The sequence below is a fragment of the Botrytis fragariae genome (assembly GCF_013461495.1).
Source record: "Botrytis fragariae strain BVB16 chromosome Unknown tig00000225, whole genome shotgun sequence".
NCBI lineage: Eukaryota > Fungi > Ascomycota > Leotiomycetes > Helotiales > Sclerotiniaceae > Botrytis > Botrytis fragariae.
In genome coordinates this window covers 12,266-30,408 of record NW_023501002.1, presented here as the reverse complement: position 1 = coordinate 30,408, position 18,143 = coordinate 12,266, and the positions used below count along the sequence as shown (strand labels likewise).

The 18,143-nt window shown below is 43.0% G+C and overlaps 5 protein-coding genes across 5 annotated transcripts; 3 read left to right on the top strand and 2 right to left on the bottom strand.

The window, feature by feature from the left end:
- Window positions 1-979: 979 nt before the first annotated feature.
- Bfra_011073 (uncharacterized protein) lies at window positions 980-2,568 on the bottom strand (the record flags this gene model as incomplete). The annotated part of the gene is made up of 5 exons (XM_037341402.1): window positions 980-1,872; window positions 1,937-2,130; window positions 2,203-2,257; window positions 2,308-2,377; window positions 2,425-2,568. 5 exons carry the CDS (start codon window positions 2,566-2,568, stop codon window positions 980-982), a joined length of 1,356 nt encoding a protein of 451 aa, XP_037188214.1.
- Window positions 2,569-3,935: 1,367 nt separating this feature from the next.
- Window positions 3,936-4,756, top strand: Bfra_011072 (uncharacterized protein; the record flags this gene model as incomplete). The annotated part of the gene is made up of 2 exons (XM_037341401.1): window positions 3,936-4,512; window positions 4,572-4,756. 2 exons carry the CDS (start codon window positions 3,936-3,938, stop codon window positions 4,754-4,756), a joined length of 762 nt encoding a protein of 253 aa, XP_037188213.1.
- Window positions 4,757-5,973: 1,217 nt separating this feature from the next.
- On the top strand, window positions 5,974-6,831 carry Bfra_011071 (uncharacterized protein; the record flags this gene model as incomplete). Its single annotated transcript, XM_037341400.1, has 1 exon — window positions 5,974-6,831. The coding sequence occupies one exon, from the start codon at window positions 5,974-5,976 to the stop codon at window positions 6,829-6,831; it is 858 nt and encodes a 285-aa protein (XP_037188212.1).
- Window positions 6,832-7,394: 563 nt separating this feature from the next.
- On the bottom strand, window positions 7,395-9,099 carry Bfra_011070 (putative mitochondrial aaa protein; the record flags this gene model as incomplete). The annotated part of the gene is made up of 2 exons (XM_037341399.1): window positions 7,395-8,674; window positions 8,760-9,099. 2 exons carry the CDS (start codon window positions 9,097-9,099, stop codon window positions 7,395-7,397), a joined length of 1,620 nt encoding a protein of 539 aa, XP_037188211.1.
- Window positions 9,100-11,462: 2,363 nt separating this feature from the next.
- On the top strand, window positions 11,463-11,696 carry Bfra_011069 (uncharacterized protein; the record flags this gene model as incomplete). Its single annotated transcript, XM_037341398.1, has 1 exon — window positions 11,463-11,696. One exon carries the CDS (start codon window positions 11,463-11,465, stop codon window positions 11,694-11,696), a length of 234 nt encoding a protein of 77 aa, XP_037188210.1.
- Between the last annotated feature and the right edge of the window lie 6,447 nt (window positions 11,697-18,143).

Genomic DNA, 18,143 nt, shown 5'->3' with positions numbered 1-18,143 from the left:
CACTTCAAGCTTTCTTTCTATTCAGCTGTATTTGAAGGGAGGTTAGTAGCTTCTAGGTAACGATTGGATATTGAGGCTTTGATGTTCCAATCTATGTCACATATCTAAATGTACTGTTGTATTAACCAATGGCGAAAGTCGCAATTTGTTCGTGACATAAGCCATGAGTTCCCATAGTGTGAGCTAAACAGCACAAATACAAAGGTAAGTTCTTAATCTGCATGGCAGAACAATTAGAGCCTAATGCAATATTATCTATTTCTGAATAACAAAGTAGTTGCCATACTTCTAGAGATCGTAGAAAATATAGGACACAGTGTAAAAAGGCCGAAAAGAAAACTTGAGATGAGAAACAAGAATAGTCCTATCATCTGAGTGGGCAACAGAAATTTGTGAATCTGGCCAAACACCTTGCTTCTGACAATCAACGCAGCAAACAACGTACACCTTACAAAATCCATACTCGTCGTATCTCATTTGAGGAAAAGCACTGAATCTTTCACCTCTCCCAACTTACTCACATAGGAATTGAATCTTGGGGAATACCGCTGATCTGTCTTGAGCAGATTTTCAACACGCGTCCCCTGCGAAATGTCAATTATAGTCGTACGAAACATCTACTCGAGTGTGTCATCGTGTCCCAGAGATTTGGAGCTTGCTTGAGGGGATACTGTTGCAGTGATAGTGATACTGACATTGCAAACACTTCATTGCACGCTTTGCAGCGAAGATATAAAATCTATTGATTGAAATATATGAGAGTTCTCTCTTTTCATACTGATAATAAGACCCTTGCCAAATAACAACCCGTGAAAAATAGTATACATACAAGAAAACTCCCATTTTAGGCACCCTTTCCCACATAACCTTCCACAGTTTCCTTTTTTGAAGCTCAAGTTCCCCAAACTAACACCCAATGAAACGGTCCCAATCACCACCAATATTGAAACAAAGCAGCAACATCTTCTTCCGAGATAAATCACAGCCATGGCTTACACCACCAAATCCAAGTTCCCAACACCCCCGCCGTAAGCGGTCCCGCAACCGCCCAATACAACCAAAACCACTCACTCAAAACTCCACCCATACGTTCCGCCTGCCAATCAAACATCGACCCGCTAAACAAGACCGCAATATACGCACCCGGTAAAAACGCCATCAATAGAAACGCAATCGTCTTAATTGCATTTGCGTCTCCTTTCCGAGCCTCCATCATCGAAGTAGTAATTTTCGATTCCCGTTGCATAAGCAGGTTTTGTACGCTACCTATTTGAATCTTCACGATTCGTCTCTGTCCAGTGACGCGGGAGGATAATTCCACGTTCCAACCGAGAAGGAATTCGCATTTTTCTCGGAGGGCGATGTTGGCTTGTTCCATCCATGTCATTCGTCGATTCATCGGTAGAAGAGTTGTGAAATAGGGGCCACGAAGGAGGGTTTGCAGGAGGTGAATATTGGATCTTACTTTTACTTCGTAGAGGGCTAGACGGGTGGATTCTCCGTTTAGCGAGCGAGAGATGAAGGGGAAGTCTGGGAGGGGCGTTTTATCGGGTGTGCTATATGAAGGAGATGAGGCGGAATGGTAATCGTGGTCGTGGATACCGATTGCGGATTCGAGGTTTCGGAGGCGGGATGTGGTTCGATCTAATTGCGTTCGGTGAGTGTCGAGCATTAGCTCGGCGAGGATTAGAGGAAGGAAGAGTGGATGAGTTAGGTATGTGGATTGTAATAAAATGTAGTGGATGAATGACTCATGGGTTGGATCTTTGGAGTTCTCCAAGAGAATGGCAGTGGTTACTTTAGTATTCTGGTTGTAAGAAAGACCAAGGGTGATGGATTCAAGGCGCCAACGATGGAAGTGAATTGCTAATGCTGATGATGGGTAAGTCTATGATAGTGTCAAGTAGTGAGTTCAGGGATGTCAATGTAGACGTACCCATGCCCAAATGGTTTCCATGAGTATCAAATAGAGTATTGTGAGAGAATCGTGGAGGCTCAATTTGGTCCGGCGCTAACATCTGAGAAAACGCCGCTGGCAGTTGAAGGCGACTCATAATCGCTCGAAGTGTCTCATCACTGAAAGTCATCCCAACAGCTTTCTTATCGGAATTCAAAGCTCTATTCGTAAACCTATTGCTCTTTGATTAGTTCGGGTGTCAAAACCATGAAGTCACGAGCTATGTGATTGAGGAAATCACAAACAGCAGTCTTAGAGCACCCGTTTTTGATGTCTCATTATTTGTATGAACAAAAGCATCTATAAAAACGTCAGAATATGAGTTGATCACATCAATAGACCCACGTTACCTTTTTGTTCAAGCCAGCTGGAAATTTGATCTTCTGGTATCTTTCCGCGGATCACTTCGGTGGGACCATTCTACGGAATCTGTAAGTAAATTTTCATAACCAAGGGGTTTCACACACATTTTTCGGCCATATCTCCACAAAAGTAGTCCTCCTCAAACCTCTTGCGGATGGACTTGGAACTGACGAAGTCGGCGTACTTTCTCCATATTCTGCTATCGCGGGAAATGCGCTAATGCGTCTGTGCTGCTTCCGCGGTGGCATTTCTTAACTGTTTCCTTTCATACTGAAGATTTTCTGAAGGAAAGGGTTCATTCCAAAAATTAATCGCGGATAACAACTTAGGTGGTTGATCGTCTCGTTTAGAGGAGTGGCCCCCATGAAGACTTAGCCGCGTGTAACCACATCGTACTGATTTCACACGTAACTCGATTTAGCAGCAATCCCCCTGAATTCCTCGTCGCGTAAGCTCAAGATAAGCCACTGCATGATAAAATGACATGCAGAATCAGCCTAGTGGGATTCATATGTAAAATCTGATTCGTGGACTGCCACGGCAGATGTTTCAACGATGAAATTAATTGTGCAAATCCCTAACTTCGCCCTGGGTGCCGACTACGCCGTTGGGGTGCAGAAATAACGCGAGGCTGACAAGTATAATTTCGACATTGATGAATATTGGGATTTGCGATTCTCTCATTACATAAAGACTACTTTATTTTGAACGTGTTTGACGTTGTGAACTCGGTGTACAGCCTTCTACAGCCACCATCATGACATTAGCAAATGATATTACGTCAAATCATATGGAAATCTGATGCGGGTTGCAGCTAGTTCTCACTTGGTATCAACCCTTTTTCTGGAAGTGTCTATTCAAATTTAGGTTTCAGGATACGTGGTATAATGATAACGAGCTTATTTCATCTTTTCCTGGCACGTTGATGAAGACGTGCTATGAAAGATGAATAATAATTCAATCGGAGCATATGGAAATGAAGAGAACAATAGCGACTTGATTGACTGCATATATCATGCTTCCTGTGTTATCTTGGAACTGATCATTTTTTGCATTTGAATTGCGTCCTAAAACCAAACGAACAAAAGAAAGCAATCATGGATGAACAAGGATGACTTTCACGTAGCCTTGCTTCACGAGACGTAATTGGAAGATTGCACAAAACATGATTTTCACAGCTTTGCTTTGCTGTGGCAATAGAGAATTCGAAGAAATTGAGAGAAGATCGCGGATCCATAAGGAAGTATTTTGGTCTTTCTATCACTCTTGGATTAGCATGACTGTTTCGTCAGCTTCTTCATGCACCTGCGGCTTTTATCTCAGGTCTGAAGGAAAACGAAACACATTCCCATGCAGACAAACAGAAACCGACAGGCCACAGGACTGTTTCATGGAAAGCTACATGACAAGGCTGCACATGACGCTACATTTGTTTCGCCATTATGACTTATCATTTTGATATAAATTCATCCTAATGGTACCAGGCACATCTTTTTAGAATCGACTGTAAGTCATCATTTTGAAGCGCTCTCACGATTCGTTTTCAACATCAGTATCTTTGCGCAAAATACGAATATCCTTGCATTTGAGTAGTTTCTCGCCAGACTTTCTCATCATGTCGGATAGAAGTCCTAGAGAGATCTCTTACTTTTGGAAGGATGCCCTTCAAAGGACTATTTTCTGTGGTATAAATCCTGTCGGTTACCCATCTTTCAAAGATGGCCATTTCAACGACAAAATCTTGGAGGGAAGCGATCCACTCAAGTCTCTAGAAGAACTTAGAAATTCGGAGGAGCTCAGTGATGAAGAGAAAGCAGTCGTTGAAGGCTGCATCAAAGTATCAAAACCTTTATTCGATAACCCTACGTACAATATCCACAATCCTTTTGAACTAGAGTACGTGGACCTCTGGAACGAGGTCAAAAAGCTCAATGAAATGTTCGGGGGTGGCGGTTTTGATGAAAGCAGATGCATTGATTGTCCGAAAAGAGAGCTAGAAATTGAGTACATCTTCGACGAAAATGGGGTATTGAAGAGGATGGTGACGGGTGTAGTCCCAGTGGAAGATCTGAGTCCCAGGATTTGGGATCCAAAATTTCACCGTTCCTTCAAGGCGGCAAGGGATAAGCAGTCGCTGCCAATTCTTAATGAATACACTTTGAGTGACGGAAAATATGTTGATGAACCTATTGGTAAGTCTAGTCCCCGTCGATGAACGTCGATGAAGAATATTGCCTGATGAATATTATAGATGAGAATAGCTCTGGAAGCACGGAGAATGAAATTGATAAAATACTTGCAAATGATTTAAGCAGGTTGGCAGAACAGGATGAGAATAGCTTTGGAAGCACGGAGTATAAAATCGATAAAATACTTGCAAATGATTTGAAAAGATTTGCAAAGCGGGATGAGATGAACGTTCGAGATGGGGCATAGGCTGAGAATACTGCCGATAGTGATGAGGTGGCTGCAGAACAATCGGACAAGTTTGCTCCCCCTACCTTGATCGGTACGGATGAGAAGACTCAGTAGTGAATTTCAATGCTCATTGTATGTACGGCGGTGGTTGTTTAGTCTCGCCGTGGCCGAAAAGAATCAAAGAAGTTGATGAAGATTTGGCCTGACAGTGACAAACTTGATGATTGCTACGCTCATAACTTAAAGATCGTTAGTCGTCTCGTTTGATTTGATAACTTTGGGAGCTCGTGCGTGTGAGTTCGCTATATTACCATGCGTCCTTCAAGCCTGCGTTTATCCTGAAGTACACCAATCTGAAGCTGAACTTCATCACCATTCATATCAATGCCCTAGAAGGGCGTTTGTACTGCTTTAAGAGGATTAAAGTCTGTCAATTGGTCAATAAGTTGATGACTTTTCTCAGTCGCCATCATTTTTGACATGCTGTAGATGCCACCTTTGCTTTGCCTCAAGCCTGCTTCCCAACATTGGAACCTCAGGTATAGATAGTCTGCTGGTCGAGACCAATCAGTGACTCTAAATCGATTATTGCGGGCATTTTCCTACCAAGAATCGAGACTTCATTGTGTTCTTTAAGTGTACCCTAAACAAACTGTACTCTTCCGTCGGATAGAATCTTCAAGATCGAGAGGAGGAATATAACTGTTGTATTGTAGAAACCGCCCATAATGCCGACATAAGACAATTCTTTGAATTGCTCAAAGCTCGTGTGAATGTCTCAAGGAAGTGACTTTCCGTTCCTAACTAACGTTTGGATCATCGGCAAATCTTTCATTCCGGGTATACCTAAGTTCGAGACTATAACTTGTCAGCGCCGATCAGTGATGAAATCCAAGATGCCAGATTTGCACTACTGCGTGGAACTTATCAGATACTAGCTTCAACCACCCCGCCCTTAAATATGATTGATGTCACCTTGAATATCGTTTCAATCTTTTTTCAATATCAATCTCTCCCAAGACTACCTTACCTCTTTACTTTACCATTAACATTGTCAGTCAATTTGGAAAAATCTACCAGCTTCATCTATCACCATTTATCATCATCATCATCATCATCATCATCATCATCAGATATCCTCGGTATCTATCTAGATTTTATAATTGTATCTCAAACTCATATATCAACCTCTTCTATCGACTCTATCTCTTGAACACATCCAAACTTGTCATACAATGGCCGATCATCTTCCTCAAATTCAACTCCAGCCCGAGCAGAAAGAAGTCATGCAAAATTTCTCAAGACTTCCCCTTGAAGTACGGCGTACTATCTGGGAATACGCCGCTGGAGAAGCAATAAAAGTCTTTTATGTCAATGACGCTCAGGATAAAAGCATCTTTTTAAGCGATAGCGAGGTGGGTGGAATTGTAAGGAAGGAAAATACTCACAACTGGCCCAATACATTCGAGCTCCCACACCTTCGACGTCTGACTACCCTCAAGAAGAAGGATCTCGTGTTTCCCCTCCTCCATGTCGACAGAGAGGCCAGGGAAGCGGCATGGAAAGCGTATATCAGTGTGATAAACGATCTAGGGTTTCTAGGGCACTTCTTTAAAGTACTTTACACGAGAAGATATCGTTTAAGTAAATCGGCTCGGCGCGACCGGACGGATAATCCATACACAATGTTCGAGGATCCAGCCCAGGCGGTGAAAAATCTAAAATCTCGCATGCTGAAAACCCCTGGAATGGGGTACGACTGGACGAACAATGGAGCCGTGCAGCTATTGACTGATATTCACGAGACTCTACAATCCCGCTTGATGGAACCTCCCGGATCTTCATCTTGGAGTCTACAACTCGTGCCGGGGGCTGAAGCGTCCGACCAGATAGACGAGGAACGAGGCCCTTTCATTTCCGATGTGTTGCTTCCACAGCCTAGTCCCGAGCCTAAGTTATGGGAGCTTAGAAAAGGTGCTTTTGAGCCTACCTTCTTCCAAGGCATGACGGCGTATCTGGACAATTTCGACATGAAGTATATTTTAAGGAAATCTCTTGTAATGATCACAACTCTCCTCGACATTTCAGATTAAAAATAACACCACCGCTCAAATTGCGCGAAACGATATCTTATCACATATCTTCACATAAAGAATGCTGCAAGGAGTGTGAGTGAGAATAGGAATGTTGCTAGGAGTAGCGGAAGCGAATCAGATCAAAACAGAGGCACTGGAAGTAGGGGATCTTAGTATTTATGCAGGGAGTGAAGTGATTTGTGCTCGAACATTTATGTGTCTTATCTGGAGAAGATAGTCTATTTTGCGTTAGGGTTGGAATATGGGATTATTTTCACGAGTAAGAGGACAGGGCAAAGGTGAGGAAGCTTAAGATACTGACTTGAAGCTCCTTAAATATTGGAAAATAATAATCATATTAATAGTCCCGAGTTAACCTCATAATATTCATGCTAGTCCGACAACCTGATCCAACAGTGGTTGAATCTGATTAAATTCGCTTATTCAACGTGCCCTTCGTAATTTCACACCGAATGTCGCCTCGAGTGTCTCCCATTAAAACGCCGCAGTATGCTATGCCATGCCATTCCCTTAAAGCCCATTTGATAAGATATATGCAGTAGCTCTTCTGTACCAAAATTCTAAGCTCCCGTCCCACCCTCAGGCGTACCTTTGGTTTTGTCTCCGCGTTTCCAGAACTTCTGTAGCCCCTTTTTAATTGAACCTGGGGTCTGTGGACTTTTTTCTGCAACAGGACTAATTGCCTTTGCTTCGGGTCCATTTAGCCCTAACATGTTCAACATGCTCAATCTCCTTTGCTTTTTTTTCGCCGCTAAACCAGGTTCGGGGACAGATGAGGAAGGGGGCCATTCACCATCCCGTTTCCATCCTTGTACGCAGCTCTGTATGACATCGGATAGATTGATAGGACAACTAGGTGTCAGTGATTGCAGAATAACTTTGTCGTATATGGTGCTGTAAGCTTGAGGGGTGATGCTTGCTCTCATTGCATTATCCGGTGGTAGTAGAGATTTAGCAATTGGCACTTCAGTATCCCATCCTTCTGAATCTGAGCAATCGTCCACAGGTTTGCGGGCATTTCCATTTGAATGGACTGGTAAATTTTCGATGGCGTGAAGCTCCCGTCCGGATGGAGGAGGGACACGTCGAGCGCAAGTCCATGCATCACGTCTTTCTACATAACAGTGTACTCCTGTGTTCCATTCCATTTCCGCGGCAAGCTTCTTTTTGTGTCGGCGTCTTCGTGCAGCTCGTCTTTGTTTGACCAATTGACCTACACCATCCGGGTTGTCAAAACGGAAAGGACTTTCTCTATCCGGAGAATTAATGTTGACGGGCCCTTTAGGCGAACTGGGATCTTCGCTCTCGCTCTCGGTGGGATCACTTTCCCACTCGTCTCTTTCTCGCCACTCTTCCTGATACGCAGGGCTATCCGCACTGGTAACTTGGAGCTCATCTAAAGAAGGCTCCTTAAGTAATGCATCCATTATATTCATAGGTTCGTTTTCTTCGGCTGGCCAGGTCCAAGTCCAGTCCTGCTTCACATTCTTCTCCAAGTATTGTCGAACAGCTTCTTTCTGAGTCGCCCTGTCCTTACTTGTCAGCTCAGCCTCATAGACTGTCAAGGCATTTGGATGTGCCTTGACGCGAGCCATTCGCCGACGAGCTGCTTTAATTTTGACGACATTCATATCTTCATTCGAGGTATTCGCGAGATCCGCAGTAGGATTGGCGCTTGAAGTCTGTGGATCTATAATAATAGAGTTTATTGATGATTGACAATGCTGTTCAGTGTTAGGAGATATTGTGGTTGTGGCATCGGTCGCAGATGTAGAGGGCTGGGTTTCGGTCGGGGGGTTTATATTTTCGAGTGGTCGTACGGTAGGTATTGGTGGTACGACTATTTGGGAAGCAGGCATGATTAGAATGTACTTTCCACAAAGTATTCACATGATGCAAAGATTAAACATTAGCAGTTGTCCTACCTGAAGTGGTATTTTCCGCAATCACTGCCCCTCCTGTTGTTGCCGCATCGTTTATCAAATTTGACTCGTTATCAACGGCAGATTCTTCGACTAGACCAAGGCATGATTGCGAATGAATGTCTGGAGCATTAAGCTCTTGTGGATCTGGCGCAGATACGGATACGTTATCCAACATTTGAGTTGTAGATGATTCCAAATCCATCTTAGCTGTAGTGGCTTCTTGTTCTTTAGTATCCGTAGTCGCATTTAGATCAGAAATATTATGGTGAGGGTTGGATCTAAGTTCGTCCGAGATCATTACTGGATGATTTACCACGCCGGCAGATAAATCTTGAGACATATCGCATGATTTAGTAAAACATCTGAAGATATGACAGAAATATCTTATATATACTAGGCTCTTAATTGAGTTATTGGTATCAAAGATATAAATTTTGGAGGGCCAAACGGAATATTTGATAAGATGGAAGAACTTGCTTTTTATGACTAATCAGTACTAAAGGTTAATCCTTGAATTGATTTGCTTGGCTTTCGGTAGGTACCGGTTTTGAAGATCTGAAGAATGTTGCTTATTCTAACGTTTACTGCATTCAACGTTACATTAATGCGCACTATGTCTAGATCATCATCGGTCATATCCTCTTTCTTCTCCAGAATATACCTAGTGCTGTACTTTCTTGAAGGTAATTGGAAGTGTCTAGATCAATGGAATCATGAAGAGGCTCCTCGTATTCTTGTTCCACGGTAGCAGAAACTTAGCCTAAGTCTATATACTTATTAGCATATTCACATATCGATGCACATATTCCCTCGGGGACAAAACATAGGACCAGTTTAATGATGATTTGAATATCATGTTATTAACGACTCTACTCGATGCCTGTGTTTGCTTTTAGCAAATTACTGCTAAATGCGTCACGTGATTGAAGATAGTACTATGGTCCTACACCAACCTTGGAAGCCATGTAGTGCACCGGTGTCAATAGGAGCTGAACGTCAAGTCTCATACTCCTCCTCGGTATATTTTTGGGCTCAGCGCAATATTCCATATCAATGTCTGCGTGATAAGTTCGTACATCGCAGTTGCGTATCGCCAGCTCGGTTTCTGTTTGGCTTTGAGTCTCTGTGTGTCAATGAGATCGTCTGAATTTTGGTGAAATTCCAGTATTGAACCATGCTACAACTAATTTGTAATATCGGAGCAATGGCATCGTATTTAATAGATTCACAGGTTTATTCTCTGATCTTGAAAGACTCATTTTTGACCCTGCATATTCCAGCCTCTGTTGTACAAATGCCGAAGACGATGTATAGTTTACCACCAAGAATTCTAGTCATCTGAAATAAAGTTATTTGATGGTTATGAGCTAAGATTAACTGAGGTCCCCAGGCTCGATTCTTGCTACAGATGGCTTTACAAATCTAAAAATCTATCTTTCCACAACCATTTTTCTTCACTGTTATGTTGCCCCTGGTCTGCTTTTCCCCAAACCATGGTCATGAAACTTCCAGCAAGAAAGATGAATCATGGATTTCTTGACTTTCCTCTTAGATGTTGGCTGAAGCATCTCTGTCATTTCTGCGAAAGCAATTCCGTCTATGTTCCCTTTATAAAGTTCGACTCCAATGACCAACTCATTGACGTGTCGGCGTCACCTATATTTGCCTTGATCGCTCCACAAGCAAACGATATTATGGTTCATTCCCGGAATCAGAATATGTTCAGCTCCTATTGTAGACGTTCTTACAGCTCCGGGCGCTCATTCTCTTATGGTTATTCGCTTCCCCAATGACAATGCTCAGAAATTACGGGTATCTCGACACCCGTAAATCTCAAGTAGTTCTTCTGTATCACTGCTTCCGAAGGCAGATTCGGTCGGAACAAAGACCAGGAGTGTTCTGAGGACAACTAGCACCAATGATTTTCCACAAAACCATGAGGTTTGCTAGTATCTTATCGGAAATCACTGCGGTCGACAACTCGGTACTTGAGCTATAGAGCCCAATCATCATTAGTCTCGCATATCCAAATCGTGGGCCTTTGAAGCTGGCCTTTCCGACGTGGCGTCTGATCTTATGGAAGCTGCGCAAGTATCAAAGTACATTGGCCGCATTTGAATAGGTTAAAATCTGGAGGCTTCGCTGATTTGATGAGTTGTGGCGGTGTCGATCGGATAGTAAGCGATAGCTCTACTTGGCAGAACCAACAGCGTGCATGATCACATGGCATGCTCCCTTCACCCACTCTATCACCCGAATCCCTACACACAGCCATAGATCGGCGAACTAGATCTATATTGATTACCATACCATAATCCAGAATCTTTAAGTCAAAAATATATCAAATTCCCCGACCCAGCCTGTCACTCAACAGTTTTAAGAGAATTCCTTTCTTTGCGCATGTTATCAACGTTCCATTCAGCCATGATACTCACCGGCGTCTAGAACATACAGACGCGCATATTACAGCCTCAAACCATCTACTTTTTTGCTAACACAGGAAACGAAGCTCCAGGGACTCTATAAATACCTATACAGTTTTTAACTCTATTCATAATACTCCCTCTCGTTCTCACGAACAGTTATCAATATAACAACTATCAGTACTCAATACTTAAGCGTCTTACACCATTACAGCCTGATCTATTTCTGCTTCGAATCGTCTGTCTCAAAGCAAAATTATCAGTCTTTAGCACAGCGAATATGCAGAGAACTTCTGACTTTCGAGCGCATCCTTCAAGGAATTCCGCATCACCTGGTCGAGCCCCCAGAACCGGTAGCAGCAAAACCAGAGCTAAACGCCCTGAGCGCAAGCTCTGCAAAAATGACCCGGACCCTCTTTCTTTTGACGACTGGCTTGACGAAGAAGCCCGCTATAGTGCTAAAAAATATTCTGAAAAATTCGCTAGTAGTAGGCGGGAAATAGAGGCAGAATAAGAGGAAAATCGATATGAGAATCGTCCAATGTGGAATTGGTCGCAAGATCGTACCGAAATTGGTGCTATGATGAAGTAAGGTGGCAAGCTGGCAAGTCAAAGGGAGATATAATTGGTATAAGGGAAAAACTTTTGAAGAAATACAATGCAATTTGACAGGATACATATCATTTTGAAGCATGCTATTGCTTCGCGCGCGCGAAAGAGGGGAACAATGTGTTTACTGTCCTTCGTATCAGGTTACACTATGGAAAGAGGCACTGGATATTACCGTAAAATATTGCATTAATGTTTGATACATCGCTCAAGGAAAAGACGTCTTTAATGAGTTTTCAACGCATGTTGTGAAACGAGTGTCCTGATTTGACCGATGAATAGGTACTAGAGACACGAAATCCCATGTATTTAATCCCGAATTGCCTATTTTCTTCATCAATGACAAAAGAAGCGATAGTAGTGTATATTCAAATCCTCTTTCCCATAGTCTTGTACTAGAGATTGCGAAGCATTTTTTCCATCCGATATGGCTATCTAATCTAACGAGACTCGGATATGTAAGATACTTATGCTTGGCACCTCTCTATCTGCTCATAGACTCAGTGTGAAAGCAAATATATGTCCAATTAAGAGGCAATGGATCGTTAGCTTCTAAGCTATATAGACAGGACGAGAGCCGGATTAATTGAAACGCTCGCTAGCACTACACCAAGACTCAAGCTCTGGATGATCTGTGGAAATAACACGATGTCTAAGTCTGTGAGACGCAAACGTCGAATTTGTTGCACATCTCACTTGGGTCACCCTCGGCCAAGCCATGTTTTCCGATGGAATGAATCGGAGGGGATTATGCAGGTAGGAATTATCTTGAATGGACACTGTGCTAGGAGCTGATTGTCATTGGGCATCAACCTGGAGTGCCGGAAGAATTTCTCCACTGGGCCTCAAATGCGACCGCCTTGAACTAGAGGCCACATCAGACTATTGAGAGCCATTGCACCTATTAGAACAGATGAGGAGAAGAAAAACCGCGATTGTTGCATATCTCAGATGGCCTTGACCCTCGCCTTGCACTGACAAGTTATTTCATGAGCAAACACACTTGGAAAGTGTGAGCGCATGGGAGCGAATGTAAATGGAGGTCCAAAGATAGAGGACGGTAAGCATGGTAGCCTCAAGGGTCGCGGGAAAGATCTCTTAATCGACTTACCATCATTCTCTCTTACCTCCCCAGCACAATCTCGCTCCACCGCTCATTGAACCCCAGCTTACTTGCTCTAAGTAATATCCATCGAAAGGAAATGTTGCATATCTTCAAAGGCCGCCGACCTCATTATCGGAAAAGAAATGTAAGACATGACACCTGTAGCTCCACTTGGCAAGGATATCACGCCATAGAAAAAAAAAGGCCGCTTTAAAGGTCGCATCAATATAACCATTGGGTATTATTGAAATACTATGGGTTATGGTCGTGATTGGGGTCATGATGATGTGGCAATATTGAGAGCGTTCATGGAAAAAAGGAGGGTAGCTCAATAAGATCAGAACGATTTGAGGTAGCTCGGTAGTTGGGAAGAACAACGAGTGGTATTTTTCATGCAGCAAGTGTGGCTTGAGTGTAGTGGCTGATAAGTTCAAAAAAGGTTTCACAGGTGAAGAATAGTGGATACCTGTCACTTTCGGGGGCTGCAGAAGAGCGTTTATTCCGTACTGTGTTCCCCGTAGAACGCCGAAGAGCCACGCTGATTCCTCAAGGCGAGACGCAAACAGAAACAAAGACTTGGCATCGAATAATCTCATCCAATAGTACCCAAATTTGTGTTGACCTTATCGGCGACCACTCCTTCGCTCCGGAGAAACGTCCGGAAAAGGTACAAGACCGATCTCGGTGATCAGCCGAAATTTACGATTGACCAAGACATCTTCACGGATCCTTCATCTTGAAGAAGTTAATCGTTGATTGCTTGAAGGTAAGAACGGGATTTGTTGCACGTCTGAAAAGGTCGGCGACCTGGTTATTCCTTGCACAGGATTGATGTCGGCGACAAGGGTAATCTATATGGGACATTTACGGGATTGAGTGAGATGTACCGAGATCAGGTGCTAAGTGGATGTGAGCTAGATGATACCGCCAGACCGTCAAGCCAGACTTTTGTTGCAGATCTGAAAAGGTCGGCGACCTGAAAATTTCTTCGCATCTCCGAATTAATATCACATAGCCTATGATAAAGGTCGCCGGGTATCCACTTGGTAGAATGAAAGTTCAATCTACGACTCCACTCAATCATCACCGTCAACCTCACGAGTCATGATACATCTGGCCATGGAGAAGGGACGACCAGAAGCTGGATGAATAGCAAGTTTTGTTGCGTCTCTTAGTCGGCGATTCGATTATCCTACCAGCTATGCCAGGTCAGCAATAGCCTTTGGTACAATGTTCAAGAGCAGGACCCTCTGGTACAAAGGCGAGCGTAATCGAGACCGAAGAGGTACCGCGTCTCAGAATCAGGGGAAATTACTATCCACCGCTTTTCAACGACATCTGTCTTTGTTGCATCTCTCAATCGGCGACCTGGAAGAAAGGGAAGACATTTCCAATTGAAGAAGCTCCGTTTACGAGCTACGAGGTTTCAATTTCTTACTCTTTGACTTTCAAGAATAGGCCATCGCTCAGCACCCAATCACCGAGAAAAACAGCACAGTGAAATTTTCACGAAAAAAGAAGCAACCCTGAAAGAAGAGGATATAATTCATCGCACATCTCAAATGGCCGGTGACCTCCTCTCATCAATATACTCGTCCGAGGATCCACTTAGAGACTTCATCTTAAAGTGATCAGGTCTCAATTGCGGCTGTTATGGGAACCATGCGCATATTGGAAGCAAAGCAAATCGCCCTCGCCCATCTTTAAATTCTTGAAACTTTGTTGCACATCTTAGTTGGTCCCCGGTTGGGCATGAAATCTTCATTTTAATTTGGGTAGTGGATTATGCGGTTATGGGTGAGGTCTTCATGGAGGCACGATGACAGGTATTTAAGGGTCTCCAGGATAGCACGCAGAAGATCTGCCTAATGCCCTTGGGAAAAGAAAAATCGTTGCACACCTTAGAAGGTCTGCGGCCTTTCCTACTCTCACCGACAGGCTCCTATCTGCCATCAGTTTCCTGTTTGTCGCCGAAGTTTGATACGTAACAGGATATAAGTGAATACAACAGGTCTCTCCCGAGGTCTCATTCCATCTCGACGATTTGCAGATCTCTCGCGCACGGCGACTACCTAGCAGAAGTTTCGAGGTGAGTTTGTGTCATATCTCAAAGCTCATGTCGCAAGCATTTGTTCTCGAGATCTTTGATGAAAACGGAAATCAACGACATGCTCAAGGCGATATTCAGCCTAGAGTACTTTGATATTACGAATTATCAATCTCAGTATTTTCTGCACGTGATAGCTCGGAGGTGAGACTTCTCACTCCATCAAAAAACAAGATTGATGCTCTTCCCATCACACGGATAATGAGCTCAATTGAATATTAATCACAGTGATGACATTCTGCACCAAGCTGTTTATCTCAACTCATGTATTACTTCAATAAGAATCACTGCGCTGTCGATAATGGATACCGAGTTATTTGGAGTAGAAACGCTTGCGATCATCGTTTGATGCACTTGCCCATCTAATGCTGTCAGAATCTTTGTTATACATCCATTAAATTCGAAGCTTCGTGTACACCTCAGATGCATATCGCGAGCTCGTTCTTGACTTTAATAATCACCCCCTTTGCTCTACGGATATTTACTCACACTGAAGTCTTTGGTGATGTCTTCTTCATTTTGAATTCTAAATTTTTGTTTCGTTTTCCATGAATATTCTCTCCTTAATACAACAAGGCTGGTTCTGATCCACTACTTGATTCCAATTACATTAGGTCAACTGGTCTATGTTTTCACAAGAATTTCAATTCTCTTGAAGAGAAGGCTCCATTCTGCGACATACCCGAGTAAATGTCAGAATGTTTTTTTATTTTAGAATTTGGCGTCTTTCGACACATTCCAATCACGTTTATTTGATAGCTCAGCAGTGGGAGCAATTAGCTACGCTGAAGTCAGAGAAAAGGGGGGAAACTAGTGTTCCAGATGATATTCTCGTGAGAAGCGCTCGATAAAATATCATTTTCACTACAAGACTCAGTGGGAATAATAGAGGAGCCTCAACGAGGATTGATTGTTACACCTATAAAACCTTTCACCCTCTGACCCAATATCAATTATTAGTTGATGGCCATTCCGTTTGCGCTTGCCACACTTTTTCCATAATTCGGGCTTTTTTCTTCAAACCTCGCCCTATTGCGGTCGTCTTAGAATTCTTGTCCTCGATCTCTTGTGTTGCATATCTCAAAGGGCCGCCGGCCCTGTTTTAACATGCACCTTTGCCTTGTGCCCCACAATACTCAATATTGTATACCCACTACCACAAACCTCGTCCAAGTAGCCTTGATTCTGGGTGGCATGGTTGATTCTTTCATTGATTGGCCATATATCTGGCCAGATTACAGCATGCAAGTGATTTTATCATAGTGCCGCTGAGACTTCGAAGATCGCTTTCTCGCGCTTTTAGACGTTGATAATTGTGGATGTTTAGGTATACTTAGCACAAATGGTTTGAGCGAGTCGCTGCACATCTGATCGGATCCGATAATTCTGGTAAATTGAAAGCCAGTGAAAGGAAATTGAGGCCGTCCAGGAGACCGAAATGTTTGGGTGCCAGATTAATATTGCTTGGGCCGCAATGGAGGCCGGGCTGGTCTGTCACTATAACTGGACCCGAATTTGTTCGGAATAAGGGAAATGGAGATTGAAAAGGTCGGCGGCCTTTTGAGATGTGCAACATTTGGAGCAGCTGCTTTCTAAGTATCGAGCTACGTGTATATCGAGAGGCAAAAACTGGGGTAAATGAATCTGGCTCATAATTTTCGAATATAAAGAATTCTGTATCTATCCGTGGAGTTCGAATCACGGTATTTGGAAAGTGTTCCATTATCGTTCGGTTTTGTGCCCAATCGGTATGGTCATTCAAGCAGTTTTCCAAATTCCTATGATTGTTCGATACCGGTTTATAAGTGTATTCATATGGTCTAGAAAGCAAAATATACTCTCGAAATGTTTTGTTTTGAAATGTTAATTTTGTGATATTCAATTGATATTCAATGATTAAATCCATCGAATGGAATGTCATCATGTCAACGATCAGGAATTGGCAATCAGATTATAGTAAATTCATCAGATGGTTGATTTATTGATGGCTTATCAACGACTCAAGTGATCAATAGAGAAATGTAATGTTGCAAACTTTCAAAGGCCACCGACCTTCACTAGCCTGTCACATCTTTGCTGCGCTCCACTCACCACGTTAGCACTATACTCCAATGTAAGATTACACATATTTCTTGTGGCCGGACAATGACCACGCTACGACATGCAACAAATCTTCCCATCCCTTGGCTACCCAAGCTAGATCAAATGTCATATGGGATTGTTGCATATCTTAAAAGGTCATCGGCCGCCTCTCATTTCCTTTATTCGTACAATTACTTTGCTCATCAATATAAGCAATGTATCGAAATTACGATTGCCAAGAAGGCCGTCGAAATAACCTTTTTGGTGGCTGTGGCGGCAACTCCCACCCACTCAACTGGGTATTAAATCCTACATCACAAGGATCTAATAATATTTCATTTCTTCAATAACTACCAGGAAAGCCCCGACTTTTAGTGAGGCAACGCTTGTCATCGCGCTTGGTAGGCACAAAAATTGTGACGAGCTCGGATATGAGCGCGATGTAAGCGCCGCGAATGGATCTGCGAAGTCTCGGTTCATCATCAACCCGTAGTTTATATTCATGTGATCACACGGCCCGTTCGGAGACCGTAAGTGGGATTAAAGCTGAAGCCTTAAATGCGACCAGTTCCATTTTTAAAAGCAAATTTTTTACATCCCATGTATCTTTACTTTCGGCGGTGATGGGCGGTGACGTTGATGGATCCTTAGTAGGGAGCCATGGACTAGGAATCGGAAGGTCACCGGCCTTTTCAGTTGTGCAACATCGATTCTATGTGAAAGAATTAATCTTTCTGCATCTGCTAATTCATTTGGAAATATGATTTCTGGAGAAACTCGATTGCCAGTAGAAAACCATGTGCGTCTTTTGAACTTTTCAAACCTCTCGTATCTTGTTCAAAGCACCAAACAATATTATTGCTTTTACTAGATTCATTTTACTAAGACATGCAATCCGATGCTTACATTCTATAATGAATCGCAGTAGACAAGCAATAAGTTTACAAGCTTAAAACTGAAGACTTTTGACACGAAAGTCCGTGCAATTAGTATAAGCCTTCTAAACGTTCAAGACCTACCGGCCGACTATGCAGCCACTGCCATTTTTACATCACTTG